General features: G+C 38.0%; 1 protein-coding gene across 1 annotated transcript in view; it reads left to right on the plus strand.

Moving 5' to 3' along the window:
• The window catches only part of LOC128615915 (voltage-dependent T-type calcium channel subunit alpha-1I-like), a 144,173-nt gene extending 127,668 nt beyond the window's left edge, over positions 1-16,505 (plus strand). The window contains exons 31-35 of the mRNA XM_053638313.1: positions 4,693-4,839; positions 8,825-8,959; positions 10,360-10,549; positions 14,317-14,540; positions 15,174-16,505. Coding sequence (XP_053494288.1) covers positions 4,693-4,839; positions 8,825-8,959; positions 10,360-10,549; positions 14,317-14,540; positions 15,174-15,809 — 1,332 coding nt within the window. The 3' untranslated portion in view covers positions 15,810-16,505. The remainder of the gene's footprint in view (positions 1-4,692; positions 4,840-8,824; positions 8,960-10,359; positions 10,550-14,316; positions 14,541-15,173) is intronic.
• Positions 16,506-23,804: the final 7,299 nt, after the last annotated feature.

Here is a 23,804-nt window from a genome sequence, read left to right on the forward strand (position 1 = left end):
GGAGCAGAAGAGCAAGAGGAAAAATCACTTCTCACTCCTCAAACACTAAGGATGTGTCCGATTTATCCTGAAACTCTACTTCTCCTTGGAGCTTCTACACCTGTGATGCATGGATAGCCTAAAGATTTGCACATCCCAAACACAGTTTATGCTCAAGTCTCACCCTTGCATCAATGTATAATCTAATCTGGTTATTGTAGACTTGTTCTAAGAACCACTGCTATAATCATAAAGACTGCCTTATGCTCAGCCCGGTACTGTGACTCACAGTGTTCAGGGAAAAAAATGTGATTTAATCTACCGTGGCATGGTTGTTGATGACAGATAGGCTGGTTTCTGTATATAGAACCAACTTCTAGAATTACATAAAATGGTGCAACAAAACAAACAAACAAAAAAAAAAACACGCAGCGAGTGGTATCTCTGCAGGTAGGGATGCCTTGTTGATGAGAGATCTCAGTGTAGAATGGCCTAACTGGCTTGAGCTGACAGTAAGGCTATTATAACTCAAATAACCAATCTTTACATCCACGGTGAGCGTGTCAGACCACACAACACCTTCAAAACTTAATTGATATTGGCTACAACAGCAGAAGAGGCCTAGGCTTATCAAAACCGAACAGATGAAGATTAGAAAACAGACCAAGTGATATTTTTTCATGCTCAAAGTTACTGAAATTACAGTTCTTCCCCATTTTGGTATTTGAAGTTAACATTAGTTCTTGACCAGTAACTGTATGGTTTACAGTATGATTGTGCTGCTGCCACATGACTGGCTGATTGGATAATTGCATGAATGAGCAGGGGCCCTAATAAAGTGGTCAGAATACTCCATATATAGAGTGTAATTAAAAAAACCAATAAAGCCATTATTGCATTGTCATTCTTTAAATTGTGCACCTAATTACAGTGTTAATCAATGCTATCTAATAAAGCACTATTCTATCTTTTTTTTTTTTTTTTTTTTTTTTTTTTTTAAGTAGCTTTACCAGCCATGGCATGGCTCCAAATTGATGACTTAGTCTGTCATTGCCAGAGCAGCATAATTAGTGGGTTGGACTGGGCATGAGAAGCCCAGAGATTCAGAGAGAGAGGGGGGGGGGGGGGGTTGTCTCCAGCATCATAACCAGCTGTTCCTGAGTGAATTGTGGGTGTTTGTTTTAGGGCCATTAAAGTTTAATACTTGCTTTATGATTTTTTATTTTTATTTTTTTTTTATCATAAAACTGGGAACAGAAACAACCTGCCAGCATTGAAAGTAAAGACATTATGCAGTTTTCAGCTATATAAGGTTTGCTTAATCACTGCTGTTTATATTACTAGTGCAGAGCTTGTCTGATGGAGGGTTTTCACACCAGATGTATCATGGAGTGGACAGACAGATTGCAGGTTTTCTGGTTCTATTATATAAAATCAATATGGCATACCAACTCATAAACATGAGGAAGCAGAATGGTCAGGTGATTAGTAAACATTACACTAGAAATACATTAAACAAGCCTAAAATCAGTAAACAGGAAGCAGGATATTAGTCAAAAGACTAATCAAGACCAGCAGATAAAGGTTTGGAATCATCAAGGAATCATCTGGAGCAAGACATTACAAAATGCCTTTGGCAGTTTGGGTTATTAATAGGAGTCATCTGATTGCAATCATTACTAATAAGGTTACAAAGTATCGTAGGTATAGGTGCTTGACTGGAGATCATGTGATGAAGATCATGGGAGTTCAACTCCATCTGCTTTGGGAGTTGCAGATATGGGCATGACAATGCATATGAGAGAGAACTTTCAGAACACATTTGAAATGTTTTGACAAAGGAGCTATTTTTCAATCATGAGTGTTCCTAAGTGACTCGTATTTTGCTGCCTCAGACATAGTTTTGATATCTGAAAGGAAAATGCAAGATTATTGTTACAGTTAGGGCAGATTTCATAGGTCTAAACAGTGCTTAGAGATATGCTCCGACCCAGTGTATGGTTGTCATAAACACCCCAACATTTCCAAGCAGGATTGCAATTATTATCACAAAATCTTGTAGGGTGATTGTGCCCCATTAAAATGTCAAGACAAAGAAAGAATGATGTTGGTTGGACAGTGATTTGGGGATTTTTTTCATTTATATGCACCATGTCAGTGCAGTTACTGTGTTCATTCTGGAAAACACATTGAAATGTAGTCTACTGTTAATATATGGATGATGTGCTGGAACCACATAAATGATGCAAAGAATGCTGGATACTTTGCACACTCACAGGTTGCACTATGTAGCAGAAGGGACAGAAGCATGGCACAGTTTCACATTGTCCAAATGGCCAATGCACCGACTCACCTAGTGAGAAATTGAAAAATGGACCAAGTCAGTGTTATCTGATGGCAAATTTAAATCCCACACTGTACCTTGAGCCCTTCGTGCCACCAGTACGACTCGGCGTGACCTTTCAGAACACATGGACGGCAAAGATCGGATTGTCTTCTGTGCGTCTTAAAAGGTAGCAGGTCTGGCCGAGTTGTACAGTACTTGTGGCTTGACGGGCTCTAGGTACAGTGCGGGATTTACCCCTGCCACCAGGTAGGACAGACCTGATCCATAAAATCTAATGTGGGCAGCTATAGGAATATATATGAAACAGCACAGTAGTAGAGTGATGTGATGGAATTTAGGAAGGCCTAAGAGAAATTGGGCGGCCACATTCTGAATCAGTTGCAAGAACTTACTGGTGTGTGTGTGTGGGAGAATTAATCAGGAGTTGAAGCACTAGTCAAGTTGTAGTCAAGTCTTGAGACAATAAAGAATGGCCTCACTGGGGTGAAATGCTCAAATCCTCTTGATGTTAATGTTGTACAAAAGAAATCTGCACTTGACAAAGCTTGTCTTGCCCCTCTCCCATTGCTCAAGATGCATCCAAGATGGAAATAATGCATCAAGACACTTTGGGTCATGCATCAAATAGGTCTAGGATGCATCAAGAGCCTTTCTAGACCCTGACTTATCTTTACTAGCAGGAGTATGTGTTTTTGAGACTACAAAGCACTTCTCTGCAGAAGGGAATCTAACAAATACTGTAAATGTAAATGGAATGTTAAGTATAGCTGATCATCTGACATTATGTAAATGCTTTATGCAATTTTGGATGGAATAATCAGAAAATTATCAAAAGAGAGAGCAGGAACAAGGCATGCGCATACATTTGTGTTCCTTTTTGAGGTGTTCTTAGAAAAAGTACAGATATTAGATACCTGAGTACATTGCACACATTGTATAAGTATTGTCCAGGCACAGTTCAGAACCCTAAGAATAATACGTACTAGGTGGTACCCAACCAAATATTGAGAAGGCAGAGTTCAGAACTTGAAGGATATGCTATGAGGTGACAGACTTCAGGAATGGTGTCTTAATGTCTAATCAGCATGGGATGGATTGGGTGATAGGTGAGTTCTGTCAAGAATGAGTATGTATGGAGCTATAAAGGGTATATAAGGGGATAAGTGAGAATGTAAGGCCAGAGAGCCAAGTGTTGGCTGATAAACAGAGCCAGTGATGGTGTGTCTGATGTGGCAGATCAATGACCTCTCTGCTGCTTTTCACCTGACGGGTTCCTGGATTGTTGGACATGCATGATCATGCATGACTAGATGGGAATACGGCTCACTGAACACCAGCAAAAATAGCGTCTCTGCATCCATCACCTCACAAGGAACAAAGAGCCTGTCAGCCTGTGTGGAAAAGATGGAAACAGAGATCATTTGGGTTTAGTCTTTGCGCTTTTGTCTCTCTTTTCCCCAACCATGCATCAGAAATGAGCTATTCAGTCAGTCATAATCACATCTCTCGCACAAAGATATTTTCACAAAAACACATTGCAAAAAAACAACAACAATCCTGTTTCATGCAGGCATGGCTACTTTATATGCCATACCTCATTGACTCCTGGGGAAAATAATCAAAGACCAGCAGTCCAATTAACTAGATTGCTTCGAATACCTTAACTGGTATTGGTCTTATTAAGACGCATGGGAGGGCCCAGATGGCTTGCTACACTCACCATTTAATCAACAACCTACATTTTAATGGTGACACATAATTAATAGGACACATGCAGGGTTTTCTAGTACTTCACTGTGCCAGCCAGAAATGCTACTAAAGGACTGCAGTTCTGATTAATCGCTTCTACTACAGGCCATGAGAGAAATAGAGGAAATAGCATGCATGTATGAGGGAAGGCTGTAGAGGTAGTGAGTTCCAATTTGTGCAGTAATCGCAATCAAGAAGCACTTTGTATATAAAGTGCAATACATGGGCAGTCACCTGAGGTTGATGTCATATTCATAAATGTTCATAATCAAGAATAACTTATGTTGAATAACTATTAATAGCTCTCCTTTATGAATTTTTTTATGAAGTTGTACGTAAATGTTTTCATAAAATGTTTTGGGAATGTTGATTTTCTTATTCGTATTCATATTGATAATTTACTAGGTCACTAGTAAATGCCTATAGCTTCCTGCTTTCTATGTAAAGCATCAGACCTATATACTGCATGGACCCAAACACATTCCCACAATCACATCTATGCTCTAATTTTCATGTATGGTCTCAAACATGTGCCTTCTGTTACCTGCAAACAAACAAACGAACAAACCCTATAATGACACACAAAACAGATGATGGTTATGTGTGTTTGTATGCAGGAGAACCTGTGGCTGGACAGTGTTTCTCTGCTGATTAAGGACTCTCTGGAGGGTGAGATGCAGATGATTGATAACCTGTCAGGATCTGTGTTTCACCACTACTCGTCCCCTGCGGTGTGCAGAGGCTGCAGGTGCCAGCCTACAGAGGTAACACACATACACACACTCAACATACTGCACATAATAGAAGAAACTTTCATCTTATTTACATATTAACGCAAGTGTGTGTGAATCGCCACTGTCCAACGGCTCCATTTAGAGTTGAGGTAGGAGAGCATAGTGAGGATTTAATTAGCTGCAGGTTACTTGCTATTTAGACAAGCTACACAGGATTTACCCGTGACTCTAACCTTTCGCTTAACCTTTCGTGATATCAGCTCAAGCAAGGAGGTCAAGTCCTAGGTCCAGTGCCATTGTCTGACAGTTTGCTGTAAACACAATGTGTCATGCTGAAATGCACGTTTTACACTACACACTTAAAAATTATGGTATGACATTTAAGGCCGATATTAAATAAATAAATATGACACCGTTAATTAATTAATTAATTAATATTTTCCCTTTAAAATTTACGGAGGAGATTGGAGCAATCAGAGACATCTCAAAGACTGAATTATTTATGGATAAAGTTATAACTTAGCTTAAAGTGAGCTAAAACCTTTGTAGTTGAGTGCTTGGTCAGCTTATCCTTTAAACCATGGGGCACACTTTCTTTAAAGAATACCTCAATTTAGTATCTTATTCATTGTTGTGCACACAGAGTAACTGTTAGTGCAAAAAAAGAGGCCATTTAGTTAACTTAAACAAAATTTACTGTGATTCATGTGATAATTACAATTAATATGCTAGACTGGCCCAAAGACTGTAATTCTTTTATGTTATTAATTATCAACAAGCATGACACATGAAAAAGTATAAAACTAAAAGCAAATTATAAACTACACATTATTATTATTATTATTATTATTATTATTATTATTATTATATTACTATGTGCATTTTGATACAGTCCAGTAATAAGAACTCTAGGACTCCAGATTCAGTGCTGTTAGTGCTGTTTCCTGTGTGTAAAAAAAAAAAAAAAAAAAAAAAAAAATCCCTTTTAGCAGGATGTACTAGATTCTGCTTATTTTGCTAAGCTGCAGGACAAAAGCTTAAGTGACAGCATTACCTGTGTCAGTCAGTTCATCTCTGCTCAAGCCTATATTCTTGTGTGCTTCAGTCCATTTTGGATCAATTTTCTGTACTTATTGGATTCAGCAGAGTGACCAGAGAGCCTTATATTCGGAAGATTTCCCCATGTCCCCCAAAGGGGGCAGGCTGATATTACGTTAGTGGGAGTACAGGTTCTTGGAAATTGAAATGCCATGAGCCGTAACTTTGCTGCACTTCAATTCCCCCTCCACTTTAGTCATCTACTCAGAGCTTCCTGCTAAAGGACCTGCGGATATCCATTTTAAAACATATACATTTTTTTTTATCAGGCTAGATCACACAAATGTGTGAAGCATGCAAATATGTTGTAAATATGTGCACCATATGGGTAATTAGCATAAGTTCTGACTTCCGGTAGATCCATATATTGAATAAAGTGGCGTGATTTACCCAGAGTACCTACTCCTCTGAATCTGTGCACACATTTGTATAATGCTATATTACAACAGAAAGGGTGTAGCCTCCATACATCTTCACTACTATCCTTAAGTATTTGAAATTATATACAAGCTACAATATATGTAAGTATATCACAGGTGAGATAAAACAATGGCAGGGATCTACACATGTAGGTATATGAACCTACGTGTCTGCCATTCAACTACAAATAAAAAAATAATAGCCTGGACATGAAATCTGCTTGTCCAGGGGGTCCAGGCTGTTGATTTTTCCATCCCCACAGAGCTAATATTATAACTGAGAAAAACTGGTAAGTTCAGAAGGCAGTTAAAACATGGACAAGCTCTGCTTCCCCCAGAGTGCAGTGTTAATTTCATGGCCAGAAAAATTATTTATTTATTTTTTTAAAGAAGAAGCTTAAAACAAAGAATCTAGCTAGATTGCCTGTTGGTATTATTTTGTTTTACGTTTTTTTAAGTACAGTGCATCTGGAAAGTATTCACAGCGCTTCACTTTTTCCACATTTTGTTATGTTACAGCCTTATTCCAAAATGGATTAAATTCATTATTTTCCTCAAAATTCTACAAGCAACACCCCGTAATGACAACGTGAGAGAAGTTTGTTTGAAATTTTTGCAAATTTATTAAAAATAAAAAACAAAAACAGCACATGTACATAAATATTCACAGCCTTTGCCATGACACTCAAAATTGAGCTCAGGTGCATCCTGTTTCCACTGATCATCCTTGAGATGTTTCTACAACTTGATTGGAGTCCACCTGTGGTAAATTCAGTTGATTGGACATGATTTGGAAAGGCACACACCTGTCTATATAAGGTCCCACAGTTAACAATGCATGTTAGAGCACAAACCAAGCCATGAAGTCCAAGGAATTGTCTGTAGACCTCTGAGACAGGATTGTATCGAGGCACACATCTGGGGAAGGGTACAGAAACATTTCTGGAGCATTGAAGGTCCCAATGAGCACAGTGGCCTCCATCATCCTTAAATGGAAGAAGTTTGGAACCACCAGGACTTTTCCTAGAGCTGGCCTCCCGGCCAAACTGAGCGATCGGGGGAGAAGGGCCTTAGTCAGGGAGGTCACCAAAAACCCGATGGTCACTCTGACAGAGCTCCAGCGTGTCTCTGTGGAGAGAGGAGAACCTTCCAGAAGAACAACCATCTCTGCAGCACGCCACCAATCAGGCCTGTATGGTAGAGTGGCCAGACGGAAGCCACTCTTCATTAAAGGGCACATGACAGCCTGCCTGGAGGACTCTCAGACCATGAGAAACAAAATTCTCTGGTCTGATGAAACAAAGATTGAACTCTTTGGCCTGAATGGCAAACGTCATGTCTGGAGGAAATCAGGCACCACTCAACACCTGGCCAATAACATCCCTACAGTGAAGAATGGTGGTGGAAGCATCATGCTGTGGGGATTTTTTTCAGCGGCAGGAACTGGGAGACTAGTCAGGATCGAGGGAAAGATGAATGCAGCAATGTACAGAGACATCTTTGATGAAAACCTGCTCCACAACGCTCTGGACCTCAGACTGGGGCGAAGGTTCATCTTCCAACAGGACAACGACCCTAAGCACACAGCCAAGATAACAAAGGAGTGGCTACAGGACAACTCTGTGAATGTCTTTGAGTGGCCCAGCCAGAGCCCAGACTTGAACCCGATTGAACATCTCTGAAGAGATCTGAAAATGGCTGTGCACCGACACTCCCCATCCAACCTGATGGAGCTTGAGAGGTCCTGCAAAGAAGAATGGGAGAAAATGCCAAAAATAGGTGTGCCAAGCTTGTAGCATCATACTCAAAAAGACTTGAGGCTGTAATTGGTGCCAAAGGTGCTTCGACAAAGTATTGAGCAAAGGCTGTGAATACTTATGTACATGTGCTTTTTTGTTTTTTATTTTTAATAAATTTGCAAAGATTTCAAATAGATTTCTTTCACGTTGTCATTACGGGGTATTGTTTGTAGAATTTTGAGGAAAATAATTAATTGAATACATTTTGGAATAAGGCTATAACATAACAAAATGTGGAAAAAGTGAAGCACTGTGAATACTTTCCGTATGCACTGTATCTTTGAAACCATATTGTTATGCTTGGTGTAGAAACACTTTTAAACATTATAATCATATTTTTTTCAATAAATAAATGGTATCATTTGTATGTTGTAAAAATAAAATAATATCACAGGGAAGTGAAATAAAGTTCCAATTTTGGCAGATCTCAAAACCCCAGTGTAAGACACATAAAACAGAATGTAATTCTTCTGATATGGAAATTTTCGGATCCTGTTTACTTTTTCCTCTTTAAATGCAACCATACTTGACTATGTACTGATGTACTTTGGTATATGATTCAATAAAACCTATTGTTAGTATAGAAAGGTGTGCATGTGTATGAGAGCGGTCAGATTTATATGCTTTCCACATGGCTTGTGTTATTCTCCAGTATATGACTTCCCTTTCTGTGCCTTGTGCATGTTCTTATTTCCAAAGATCCGATTAGCTGAGGTGGAGCAGGCCTCTCTGATGTCAGAGCAGCTCTCGGACAAGTCGTCATCTCCAGCACTTCCCGATGACCTCAGTCTTGATGACCACAGTGTGTACCAGCTAGTAGTCAGAGACATGAAGGTATATAGACACAGACACTCTCAAGTGTATGAAGACCTAGATCTATCAAGCAAGCAAGCAAGGAAACAAACAAACAAATAAATAAATGTTATTATTTACAAATAAATTAATCAATAAACCATTAACCAAACTGATTAATCAATCAGTAAAAATATATGAATGCATGTAGTAAAATATGTAAATAAATTTAATAAATAAACATATACAACCATAAATCTACATGTAATAAATATCACATAAATAAACGGTATTTATATGACCCCATGTTTCTGACTCTTTCCTTAATCATTGATTTTTTTCTATGTTTATATATATATATATTTTCCTTGATTAGTAATTTGTATATATATTTAAGTGTGTGTGTGTGTGTGTGTGTGTATATATATATATATATATAATATTTTTAATTTCACTATGTATTTTTCTGTACTTCCTTGTCCAAGGAAGCTGTCATTCGAAACACAATGGTTTTTTTTGTTGTTGTTGTTTTTATTATTATCAGTATTATTATTATTATTATTATTATTATTATTTTACTTTTATGTTTGTTGAATTGGTCCCCCCTTACAGCTGTCCAGCTGCATCCATTCAAGGGCTCAAGGGATACCACTTTGTACTCTAATTATCCTATTTCTTAATTGCCTAAGTAATCTTAATTTACATGCCTTAGTAGCTGATGACCTCATCTATGCATGTTTAATTACCTAATTATCTAATCAGTGTTTTTGTATTGGCCTATTATTTGAGCTTTTGGGCACACCAGCCAGGTGGTGATGCTGATTGTCACATTTCTTCAGGCTCGCTCTGCTGATTTTCCTTTTACTGAATCACTGCTAATTTAATATCCGTTGCATAACAAGGAGAATCAGATGGGCCCAGTAGCATGCAAAACTGTTTTGTTTCCTTAAATCATTATTGATTTGTCAAAATGTTGAATTGCTGAGTTGAAAAACTCGGTGTAGAATTTCGACCTAAAGTGTCATTTACAACAGGAAGATCTTTAAAAATGTATTATAGGTCAATTTCCACTGCGATACAAGAAAGATAGTGCTCAAATGCTGATGTATTAATGTCATGCAAACAGGCACAGATTAATGATATAGTCTTTTGTAAGACAGTGTTTAATTTGCCACAAGCTGCCTTCAGGCGACCCCAAAGGCTCTTAGTTGATATGCAGATTAGCATATGGCTCAATCTTTAAAAAATGCTAATGAGGTTATGATATATCTATGTCATGACCCATGGCTAAATAAGCATGAAGTACAGAGTTTAAAATTGTAATGGTAATAACTATTCATCAAAAGTGATATGCCTAACCTTTCAGTCTAGCAGTTCTGAATGCTAATTTTCTCTCCTGGTAACATACAGTACATGGTAACACAGTTCTGCTCTATTTTCAGGAGGAGAGAGGGAGCAGTACCTCTCAGAGCTTAGAAGAGCTTCAGGCCACACCGGCGGAATGCAGGAGGTCTCATCCCAAGAGTCGAGCTTTCAGCATGGGGAGTGAGAATGGGGAAAGACTTCCTAATTCAAGCCTTCAGAAGGAGAATGAATCAGCATCTCATCAACATGTGCCATATCATAGTTCAGGTTAGTAGCAACCTCTAACAGAAATAAGTCTTTGGTCATGGCTCCACAAATGAACGTACTCATAAAACACTATAATTTCTTTTAAAAATGCAGACAAATGTAGTCAGGTACAGTCAGGGAATAGTGTAGGACACAGGAAATGGTTACAGATGGAATAAGACAGTAGTGACAGTGTTTGGTTAGTGGTAACAATGGTGATCAGTGATTGGTCAGTGGGAACAATGAAGATCAGTGATTGCTCATTGGATAAATGGTGATCAGTGATTGTATGTTGAGAATGATCATGAGCAGTTATTGCTCAGTGGAACAATGGTGATCAGTGATTGGCTGATGGGAATAATTGTGATCTGTGATTGGACTTTGGGAACAATTGTAATCAGTGACGGGTCACTGGGAACAATGATGACCAGTGATTGCTTGTTGGGAGCTACAGTAATCAGTGATTAGTCATTGGGAACAATAGTGATCAGCGATTCGTTGCTTGCACAAGTGCAAATCAGTCAGCCTTTACACATTGGTGATGTGTTGACCAAACCTGTTCATATACTCATATAACTCATATAACCGGCAGCTGTAATGTGAGCTGGGGAGCCATAGCAAGTGTATGGTAGTTAGTAACATCTGCTCAAGAAATCACTAGATGTGTTGATTTGCACTATTTAAAGTAAACTCATTCAAGAGGTCTTAAAAGCCACAAAATCACTAAGATGGCAATACCGGCTGGAATCAAATTTTATAATACCTCTAACCATAGCCCTTTAAAACACACCATGATTAGCTGAATCTGCTGTGGACTAACTTAGGCTTCCAGGAGCAAATTTGGGTTTCATTGATCCACACAACCCACTAAGTGCTGGCTAATCAGAGACATCTATGATGTCCATTACTGTGCCAGTCTGGTCTGACTTAAATTGGGTCATTAAAATATGTTATTGGTCTATTTTGGATGAACCTGGTGAACCTTGGTTTGTCTCTTAAATATACAGCATGTCTTCTTTTGACCCATATTATGTCTGACATCTTGAATACTAATGCAGTAGTTGTCTCTGTCTTTCTGAAGTTGACATCAACAATGATGTCCTTTTTTCGCTTTTAAACATCTTTGTACTCCCTGGGAAGGATCATTTCCTTCCATTTAGACAATACTTGCAATGTAAATACAATGAATTTAAAATAATTGATGTCAGCCAAGACGGCCTGTGGTACAGTCAGAGTTCCAATTCATTGCAGTGTTTAGTGAGGTTGAGGTCAGGGCTTTGTGCAGGTCACTCGAGTTCTTCCACTCCAATCTTGGCAAACCATGTCTTCATGGAGCTTGCTTTGTACACAGATGCATCGTCATGCTGGAACAGGTTTGGGCCTTTTAGTTCCAGGGAACTGAAATTGTAATGCTACAACATACTATGACACATTTTGTGGCAACAGTTTGGGAAAGAACCACAAATGAGTTTGCTTGTAAGGTGTTCAAAGACTTTAGGCCATATAGTGCATGTGGGTATTAATCGAACTATTCATAGAATCTTGCCATTCAGGGCTGCAGAGGCTGAGTGGTTAAGCATCTGTGCTAGTGACAAGAAAGTTAGGGTGTTGTTATTGGAAAAAAATCAACATCCAGGTAGTAACAAATTATACCATTCCATTGTTTATTGTATTTTCCTATAATAGTGTTACTATAATAGTAACACTAGCAGTTTGCATTCATTAAAGAATGACATATCATAATGTTTATACATTTCTAGTTACATTTAAGTTAGTCCCTGTTATCACATACAATACAGCATTCCATCCCATTCACCTGAAAGTAATAAAATTGAAAGTAAAAATACTTAGCTTAAGACTGATGCTTATTTTGCAAGAGGTGATTATTTATGCCAAAAGCCATAGCATTAAATATTCTTACACTCACATAACGAGCTAAATAGAGGCATAGTTGACATAATAGCAGGTTAAATTAGAGCGAATTTATAGTCAGTGAGTGTGATAATCCTCGAATCCTCATTTATCAGGATGGCCATTTCTGTAGCGAAGCTGTATACATTGGTAATTAAAGAGAAAGTCATTATGTGCTAATAAGGTCATCCATGATTCAGGAGGATTTCCACTTGTAGCTCAGAACTCAGACTCACCGTTGGCTGTCCGTTAGTGTTCCTCAGCTGGGGAGCCATTAGCCTTTAGCTCTACTCACTGTATGTGTGCATGTTTGTGTGTGTGTGGTGACTCACTGACTGTGCTTGATGTTACCCTGACTGTATGGAGTGTGTCACTCTGTATGATGTGTCATTGTCCGTGTTTTGTGTCACTGACTGCAAATGACGTATGTTGTGATCAAGTGGGTTGTGTCACATATTTTGTGTGAGAACACACTGTCTCCGAGTGTCTATGTGTACAGTATGTCTGTGTGTGGTGTCTCGCATACCTTTGTGACTGTGTTTACCATCTGTCTGTGGCATTCCATGTGTTACCCGTTAATATTTTTCACAGAGTTGACCACACGTTCATCACACCTGACCCTGCATGACTAGCTAGTTTGACAAGCAATAAATCATAAGGAAAATATTCTGTTCATTTATACAAATCCAGAATTTGGCTTGCTGGTCAGCTAATGTTTAATAACTTTTGCTAACTTTTGGAATGCATGCTGAGGCCACAAAACTTAACTAACTAGATCATTTAACAAGCTATTTTACAAAACTTAACTAGTTGGCAAATTCAACAAGCTATTTCACAAAACTGATCTAGCTAACTAATTTAACTAGCTAAATGACTAAACTTATGCTAATTTGCCAAAGTTAACATGGCTCACTTCCTTAGATTTGATGGTGAATTTTAAAGGCTGCTTTTTCATTTTACATAGGAGGCAAATGTGACATTTCATCCTACATGTATTGTTAACTCCACAAAAAAAAAATTTAATCTGCATTAAATTAAATTAAATATGCCATTTGAGATTTGTAATGAGTACTTTGAAGGTCAAAATAGTATAGAAAGTATGTTTTCTTCTCTTGGAAATGTACTTTATATTCATACTTTATAAATATATTCATATAGTACAAATATAAATATTAAATTTCAGTAATACCTCTGTAAAGTACAAACAGAAAGTATTTTCTATTCTATATACAGCTAGGTAAGGCTACTTGACCAAAAAAAAAAAATAATAATAATTTGTCAACCTTAGCCATTAACTGCACAGCAGCAGTCATTTACATGATTTGTGATTAGTGTCTTAGTGACACATTGTCCCTGTCCTCTTTACTACTCCTTAAATTTTCAGATTTCAAGGTACTGCTTTGTGAAATACTCATAGACAGATAGTTTGTCTGTTACTACAAACATGCCCCTTTTTTTTTAGTTTCAGCTAAATCTTCCAGTTAGGGAGCGACTTTTGTGCTTAATTTATTAATTAATTGTTTTGTTTTGTTTTTATGAATACAACTCTAGTTCTCTGTGTTTTGACACATCCGTGTTTTGTGTAGCCCTGACAGACAGGTCAAGTTCATGAGAACGGGAGGACAGAAAGTGGATGAAGACCAAAAGAAAAGTTACCAACCAGAACCAAAAGAGCTGTCTATTTTGTTATGAACCCCGATCTATTTCTCTGCAGAAAAAAAAAAAAAAAATCAAAATTGTATATAGTAAGAGTAATGTGATGCAGTTATTGTGATGCATTGAAAAGGATGATACTGGGCTATACACTGATCAAGCTGGAAATTTTTCATGCCCTTTTCATGCTCTTCCATGTGCTGCCTTGTTGAACGCCCCTGCAGCAGATGGTGAGCGAGGCGGCAGTAACAGCAGAAGGGACAGGAGGACGCCCTCTCCTCTCTTTCATCTCCCTGCAGAGTTCTTCCACCCAGCCACAGCCGTGCCCCAAGGAAGCCTAGTCTCGGGTATGGTGCGGACAGGGCGACCCAGCTCCAGGCTCATTTCACCAGCCTCATGGGCATCGCTTCGGTCACCTGGAGCCAACAGCAGGGTCATGGGCTCACAGGTACAAGCTCTTTCAGATTAAGATGTCTAAATTTTACTCTCTTACACTATATGGCCAAAAGTTTGTGAATACCCATATGTGCTTTTTGAACATCCCATTCCAGATTTAGTTTCCCCTTTGCTGTTATAATAACCCCCACGCTTCTTGCAAGGTTTTCTACTAGAAAACTTTGTATTGTGAATGAGATTTGTGTTCATTCAGCCAGAAGGGCATTAGTGAGGTCAGGCAGTGATGTTTGGCTAGAAGGCCTGGCAGTCTGCATTCCAATTTATCCCAAAGATAATCAGTGGAGTCAAGGTCATGGCTCTGTGTTCATTCATGTTCTTCCACTCCAACCTTGGCAAACCATGTCATGGAGCTTGCTTTGTGCACAGGGACATTGTCATGCTGGAACAGGTTTGAGATCCTTGGTTCCAGTGAAGGAAAATCTTAATGCTACAGCATACGAAAACATCCTATACATTTGTGTGCTTCCAACTTTATGGTATCACTTTGGGGAAGATCCACATACTGTATGGGTGGTGTGATGGTCAGGTGTCCACAAAGTTTTGGCCATATAGTCTGTAACTACAGAAGAAAATACAATGAATCAATCAAAATAAATTATTTTATTGTATTTTTTCTTTATTTCAGCCACCATGCCACAGTGAGTCATCATTAGCCATGGGAAGCTCCGAAGTCAGCCTGCAGACCATGCTGGAGGAAAGCCTCAATTTCAGCGTACCTCCTCATAGAGACCTATCTTTACCTCAGCCTCTGCTTTGCCCTGTACCAGATGAAACCCTCCCTTCTTCGGATCTCAGCCAGAGATTGCACCCTGACCAAACCAGCTTCACCATCCAGGCCACCAGGGGGCACCAGAGGAGTCAGAGCAGCTGTGATGGCAGCCCCAGCCCCAGCTGCAACAGGCTGAACTCCATAGAACCTTCGGATGAGGACACAGGGATCGGGGGAGGATCAAGTCAAGCATTTAACAGTGAACATTTATCAGAGACTATCAGCAGCCTTTCCCTAAGCTCGTTGCTAACACCTGGCTCACTGGTGCCACCATTGGCCAAAAAGTGCAACAGCACTGGGAGCTTAGAACAAGGGAATGTGTTGGCTCGAAATAAAAATGGACGGCAGCTTCATAGTACGGACCAACCTCAGTATCTTTCCAACCCGTGGACAGAAGAGAGAGACGGAGGGGATGGGGAGAAAGGGATTGCAGGTTTGGGGGTCAAAAGCTCCAGTGAAACAATGGACACCAGCTCTCGGAAGAACAGATGAAACATGTTAATCGTGTTTTTTCTCTTCTCAGTTGCCTCTTTTTGAGAGTGGGACTTCTCTTAGTCTTTCATTCGTGACACGTCCATGTTTTGTGTAGCCCTGACAGACAGGTCAAGCTCACGTGAACAGAAGGACAGGACGTAGACGAGGACCAGAAGAAAAATTTTAATCTACAGAGAACCAAAAAGAGCTGGCCATTTAGTTGAGCATTAATTAAAAATATGGAGAAAAGTTCCAGCTAATATACCGAACGTGTGTAAGAATCTGTAGGTAAATGAAATTTGGATATGAAAGAGTCATTTTCATGGCTGTTTTTGTTTCCTATGAAATTTGACCTGCAGCGATCTTCTGTCTACATGCAAAAGGTGACATTTCAGGAAAGAAGCCTCGCGATGTCTCTTCTAATGTAGGACTTTTGATGTAAGATGCCTTGATTTGATATCATTCACAAACAAGGTAGCAATGATCAAACTTTTAGTTAGCTTCCCTTAGTAAATTCGAAGAATAATGATGATTATTTTCTAGGTGTGACCCTCAGTATTAGATTTTCGTCAATGTGTATGTAAGTTTCTGTGTCAGGACTTAATTATTCTTAACTTTAAAAAAAGAGGGCTAATTTAAAATTTAGTAGCTAGATTTTATCAACAAAAAAAATATCTGGAACATTAAAAAAAAAAAAAAAAAAAAAAAAAAAAACTAATCACATGACTGATGCTCCGTTGGACATGATGGGATATTCCAAACTTACAGCTCTGGATGAATAAATGTACAGAAAAGAAATATGCAGAAGCAGATGAAGTGAAGATGTCTAGATGATTGTCCACTGTTTGATGAGATTCATATATGAGAGCTAATGAGAAACAATGGTATTGTACCATAAAGATGTCAAAAATGAAGAATTTTATTTATTTTTACAAGTAGTAGAAATCTAATCTTCCTCATCCACATTGTATGTTGCATTTCTTCTCATAACTATTTGCAATTTAAGTGCAATGCAAAGTATCTTGATTCTGAAAGAATGTAGGTTTGGTATCTATTGAATTGAGAAAATGAACAAAAAAAATGTTATTCAGGGGTCCAAAACAAATGTCTTTCAGGAAATTTAGGAATTTGTTTTTATTTAATTTTTTCCACACTGCATGTGATTTATGTAGTCTACCTGCTCTGAGCTTATTATTACGTTGCACGATGTAATTATATTATTTCATTTTGATTCATTTATGTATTTTTTTTTCATCAAGATCAAATTCAATCAAGAAGTCATTTAAATCATTACAAAATTCTTGACTTTAGGATAAAGATCTAGATGTCAAATAAATAGAATTTACTCAGTATTTTGATTCTGATTTAGTGATTGATGTTGTCCTGAGCGTCCAATAGGTTCACAGGATTCATGCATGTAAAAAGGCTTAAGTGCAACCAGGTCTGTGATCTTTGCTAACACTGATTCAGCAGTTCGCTTGTCTGGTTTTCAGTTATAGATAGGATGCAGTGGTTCGTCGAGGATTTTTTTTTTTTTTTTAGAACAGTGTGCCTTGTGTTGCAGTTTCAGCAATTACTTTCTCAGAAGTTCTCTAAAGGGAAGTACCAAACTTTAATGATTAAGCTGAGCAGCCGGAGGAGATGATTTAGTAGAGATGAGTGGAGTCTGTCCAAGACTTAATGCCTGTGATAAATGCTTGTGAATTACAGTTCTGAAAGCTGTACTAATTTATTTTTTTTTTTTCCTTTTACTTTAGTATGTAAAAGATTTGAACATCATTCTTAAGTGCTGAAATGCAGTTTGGGGATTTAGAATTTTAGGAGGCTTTCAGTACTTTAGTTTGCGTTTATTCTTGTTTTGCACAGTGAAAAACAAGCAAATATAACATCTTGAGCTTTTTTCAAACTAGTACAGGAGACTGTGTGGAAAAATTACTCAAAAGCTTTTCCCTTTTAGATGTACCTTATTATTAGTGATGGCTGCTAGTAGGGCTGCTTGATTATGGCCAAAATGATAATCCCGATTATTTTGATCAATATTGAGATCTCGATTATTTATCACCATTATTCATTGATTTTAGGGACAACATATTTTTATTGCACTTTCACATTTAAATAAACAGACAGTGCTAGTGCTTAGACAAACAAACAGTGCTACATTCTTGCTAATGTACAAATCTTTGCATCAAATTAGACTGAGCCTTAAAGTGCATCATCTCGTAGAAGCAAAATATAAATAAAATTGTACCCAAAATATAGGAGAAGTAAAAATGCCATCAACCAAATGAAAATATGCATCAAATATAACAATATGCAACTAAATGAAAATAATTCAGGCGAATGCAGAAAAGGCAATAACACTTTTTACAGGAGGAGAGACGCAAGACAATTTCTTTTAGGAGATTACAAAAATTTAGGAGCACAGTTGAAGTTTAGTGTTTTTTTTGTTTTTGTTTTTTTTTGTTTTTGTTTTTTTTTAAGAGATGGTAGCGTTAATGTGCCACAATATAACACACAATTAGGCATCAGAAAACTTGAGCTTGTCAATTATGGCAGCATTTAGGAACATAGTGCGTGATCAATAAAAGATGGCGGTTGTGAGATCAGAGAGTTGACAGAAGCAGATGATGTTCAGTGTTACTCTTGTCATCATAATGGCTTCTCTGCAGTATTTACACACTTGTTCGGTTGACTGAGGAGATGAAAAGCAGTGTGAAAGTAACTGTTGCGCAGTGTAGATGCATTTTGGACTTCCTGTAATTTTTATTCCGATTGTATTATACAACTCCGAACAGGTCACTCGCACCAGTGCGAATATTTAGTCACAGTTGCACAAAGTACTTCAGCCGCAAATGCGAGTGAAATGGTCGCACTGTAGAGCCCTGAGTTTATCTGCAAAGTTTTTTCCCGTTCAGCGTGATGATGATTAATGTCCCTGACAACCTCTGTAGTGCCATTTAGCATCGTGCTAGCTAGTGTCATCTCGCAGAGAAACTGGCAGCTCGAGCGCTAAAATGCTAATGCCTTTTCCGGGCTTTGGCACTACAAAATGACGTCAGCCCTGCGCCGCTCTATGTGATTGGCTGTAAGTGTAGGAAGCGCTTGATTTGAGTGGAGTTTTCTATGAGCGGAGGATGAACTTTAAACGTCAATATCACAGTCGATCATGTTCATTTAATCATGGGTAGTCAAAATCGTAATCGCGATCGATATCCGATTAATTGTGCAGCCCTGGCTGCTAGTGATATGAATGCAACTATTAGGATTAAGCAATGTATTATATCACAAGGCAAAATATTAAACACATACACAGGTAAAGGCAGATTCATATTGTGATTTCTCATTTTTTAAGTGATTCAAGTCTGTAATGATCTGGGTTCATGCACTGCTTCCTCCGAATATGAAACAAAGAAACCAGAAAAGTTGTAACCCTTTCATTGAAATGAAAACAAAAAGACCCACTAAACTTAAAGTCCTTTTGTGCAATTTATACTTTGATTAAATAATGTGTACCTAGTACAGTATATCACTTTTTTGGGATAAAAAACTATGATAGGATGATAGGATAAATACTCTATCATGTTCATGTTCATGACACCAACAACTGTATTACGGATGTGTCATTGGAGCATCCTAAAAAAAACAATATAAACAAATCTAGGAGGTGTGTAACCATCTGACATGATTGTCTCATTCAGGCTGCATGAATCTACAGTCTGGGCTAGAAAGAAATCAGCCCCAACCTCACTCCATCCCAGCATTCTGTGCATTTTTAAAAAATATATAACCATAGTGGATCTATTGTTTGGTTCCACAGAAATCTACTCCGAATCACAACTCACCATTTTGAAGTTATTATATTTATTATAATTTATTATTATATTTATATTTCTTATTGTGTCGGCTATTTGTTCGATGCCAGGGAAATGTGGGAGCCTGGGTGGATTAACGCATACTCTCCTTGCATACCATTGATAAAAAGTCCTTTATTTTCTTGACAGAAACAAAATGATGAATGAAAACTTGTTAATAATTAAACCTTGCTATTAAACTTAACATAAAATTACTTCTTCTGAGTGGCTTGCAGGAGCGTGGACAAAAAAGTTGTGTTTCCCAGCTCTCCATTTCCGTCGTCCTTGTCAGAAGTTTAATCTACGTTATATATGCTCCTCCCACACCACACGTGACCCACAACCCAGGAGCAAACACACAACTAAACCTTACAAAATGTAACACAATCCCAAATAATAGATTTCGCTTGCTCCTTGCTGCACCAAACAACCCCAAATTCCAACTCTACAATAAAAAATGGCAAAATGGCTGTAACACTTACAGTTCACTGCACCCTAGTTATTATTACACCTAGTGGTGCAACATAGGAACTACAACAAATGCTAATAGAGACAAAGTGGGGCAGGAATTATGCTGCCCCATGCTTGGGGGAGGAGCAGAAGACAGGAGTGTTAATTACAGGGTAGTGGTTTTTACAACAAATTGGGCTAGTTTAATAATACTCTATGGCTGACAAGATCTTGTTTTATAGGAAGTAATCAAAATGAAATCTAATGCATTTCTGCAAATTAAAGGTAAACTTTAGACATATTAGGGTTGCAACGATATTCTGAATACGATGTTTATATGCATACATCGGAATATTCCTGTATACATGGTTCTTGTAAGTATGCCTGAATTGCCATTCCTAAATACCTAGTCTACAGCTAAGCATCTGTTAGCACCCACAGTTCCTTGCAGACTGAGCATGCCCATACAGTATATCTACTTTCAGTGGATTTCCTGAATAAGGTGTTTACACGAAATAATCATGATAAACCACAATAAAATTCCCCAATGGTTTTACCCTGTATTTACCAATGGTTTTACAGTATTACCCTGTCACATTTAATTATCATTAAAACTGTGCGCAATTATCGTGATTTATAAAACTCACTGTAAATGCTGTCCACACACACCCAGCATGAGTCTGAAGTAAATCCCACGTGTGGTCGTATTTTGGATTTCATAAAAATGCTGAGGGAAACTTAATAGAAGATGGTAACCCTGTCTGCAGAGCTTGCCAGAAGAAAGTTGCTGCAAAAGAGGGCTTTGGCGCTTCGTTGGCACTTTTTTCTCTTTTCCCCCATGCTTTTAAATTGCTTATTAATGCCCTTGCGGCGGTGCGCATTTCACATTCACTTAAAAATTAACGGTTGGGGGGGGGTAAATTGCTTGAATGGTGGGTTCATTAAAGGGACATGCGGGGGGGGGGGGGGGGGGGTGCCATGTCTCTGAATTATTTAAAAGTGTCCCTCTCAACATCAGTTAATAAACAATTATATTATGTAATAAGCATCTGAATTTAAATGAACGTGAGAGCATGCACAAAACAGTAGCAAATTATTCACAGGAAAGTTGGAGAATTTCCTATTTATTTGTTTTGTCCGACTCGAGTCAAAAAGTTGTCATAAAGCAATCGAGATGCGTCTTGCTTCAACAGGCAGACAGGTATGCTAAAACCACTAGCTCGTCTGCTAACCTTTTCGTAATATTAGCAGCCTTTTATATGCTTATCGCTGATAGTTTTCAAATTGATTGAGTGGGAGTGTGTTGGTAAGTACTAGCTACTCAAGTTCATTACACTTCCAAACATGCATGTAACCATGTTATATTACATGTATGTTATATGGTCAGTAAAAGAACAATGCCAAACAGACAGAGAAGGCTGTAAAATAAAATAAAACTGAAGAAGGAGGCATCGAAAGGGACATCTTAAATCTTTGAGACTAAAAAGCCAGTTCAATAAGCAGTGCTGCAGTTTTATGGAAATCAAAGTGATGCTGCCAAATGTAAATTTTAAATGTGAAATTAATAGTTTTACTGAATTTACAGTAAGTGACATACAGTGGGTGTGTCACTACATTTGTGAATAGTAATACATTACATAATGATTTAGTGAGTCTTTATTGATCACATATACATAGTGAAATTCTTTTCTTCGCATACCCCAGCATGTCAGGAATTTGGGGTCAGAGTGCAGGGTCAGCCATGATATAGCACCCCTGGAGCAGAGAGTGCTAAGGGCCTTGCTCAGGGGCCCAACAGCAGCAGCTTGGCATTGCTGGGACTTGAACCCCCAACTTTCCGATCAGTAACCCAGCACCTTAACCGCCAAGCCACCACCGCCAATTTAAATAATGTTTAAATTTTCTTTTAAAGATTCTTTGGATTCATCTGTCCACTAAAAATTGCCATTTTGTTGTAATTATTTCTATAAATGTAAAATTACAATACCATTAGGTTATATTAGTAGTGTCATTCTCATATTCATTACTGTCACCACACACAGTCTGTTTATAATGTCTACCAGGGTGATATGAATATGTAGCTAAATTAAAGTTAGTAAAGTAGTAATGCAGTTAAAGTAGTAAAGTAGTAAAATTAGCTTTTTGGTGATAGCCCTATTTTTAACATTTGAGCCAAGCCGCTGAGGAACTCTTTGCATGTCCCTGGTTCATTATTATTCTTAATGAAAAACACAACATCACCAAACCCGTACAATGACAAACTTGCTTATATTAAACCAAATCTTCCGCCATCGTCTTGTCAGTCAGCTTTCCTCACTCTCGTCACACGCTAAATGAAATCTTACTCCTGCTGACCTCCTCCGACTCATTCGGCTCATGCTAAATTGAGCAGATGCATTCAGTTTTTAAATGTAGGGTCCGTTCTCTAACTGAACTAAATGGTTTTTATTACTATAAAAAAGCAAAACGACAGTGGGGGCGGTGCCACGTGGGCAAGTGATGTAATCAGTGTGAGGCCAAACACAGTGTACCGACTATCGCAGCAAGCTTACTGACAATCATTCATCGCTTTATATTCAAATATAAAACCTGTTTAAATGATTTCAGTGTGTATCAGTACTTTATCAGTACTTTTTGTACATTTTCATCACATTTTAACAATACTGTGATAATACAGAACCATTTATAAATGAATGGCAATGTTCTTGTCAAGGGAAAGGTGAATTATAGAGTGGATAATATCTGTACATATATGAAATGTGTGTGCACAATGGTGATCTTGTTTCACAAAAGATGAAAGAAAAAAAAGAAGATGAATGAGTCTTGTTTTTACAGTGGGGATTTTGGGGCTAGATTCAGGACTTTTGTGTGGTTTATAGATGTAGTTGACCTAGATTTTTTTTTAAACCTGGCACCCCTGGTTAATCATATTAGCTCTACTGTGCTCCTTTCGCACACTGTAGCGGGAAACACAACTGCTGGATCGAACACAGCTGAAGGTATTGAGGCTATACTGTTACTAATGCCATCCTGCTCCACAAAAATCTTTGCTCACAAGCTGCTGCTGTTTATTATTGAATTCTAATTGTTATTTGTCTATTTGATTGTCCCCTAGAATGAAATGGGTTTGATCCAAATCTCAATAACTCAATAAAAAGCTTCCTATAATTTAGAGCTCATGTGTTCTGGAAAGTTCAGGAATAGAAAGTTCTAATGAATATACAAAATATTATTATACACAATTAGATCTTTGCTGAGGAGGTCCATTTAATATATTTTTTATAGTTAATTGGGTCCCTGGCTACAACAAGTTGGAGAACCTCTGCTCTAAACGATTTTCAAATTGCTACTTAATTTGGTGTACTCTCAACATCTGCTGTTTGTCAATTTATTTCTCTGGAGCTGGATGTCAGATGCATTCAAGCTTATTTATTCGCATTGAGCATAACTAACTAATGTATGATGTTCCCAGTTTGGTTCAAATAGCATAAATGAAGGAGAGAACTTCAAAAGGAGAAACTGAAGTGTTGAAAAAAAGAAAGGTTAAAAAGGACCAATTAATGGACACTTTGCTCCAAAAATTCTTTGTGGTGTTAATGCTAACTGAATGCAAATTTAGAGATTTGTGACCTAAGCCCTATATATTGTACAGTGGTCCTTGAAAGTTTGTGAACCCTTTAAAATGTTCTATATATCTGCATAACTATGATCC

Source organism: Ictalurus furcatus, chromosome 12 (assembly GCF_023375685.1).
Source record: "Ictalurus furcatus strain D&B chromosome 12, Billie_1.0, whole genome shotgun sequence".
In the NCBI taxonomy this organism is placed as follows: Eukaryota; Metazoa; Chordata; class Actinopteri; order Siluriformes; family Ictaluridae; genus Ictalurus; species Ictalurus furcatus.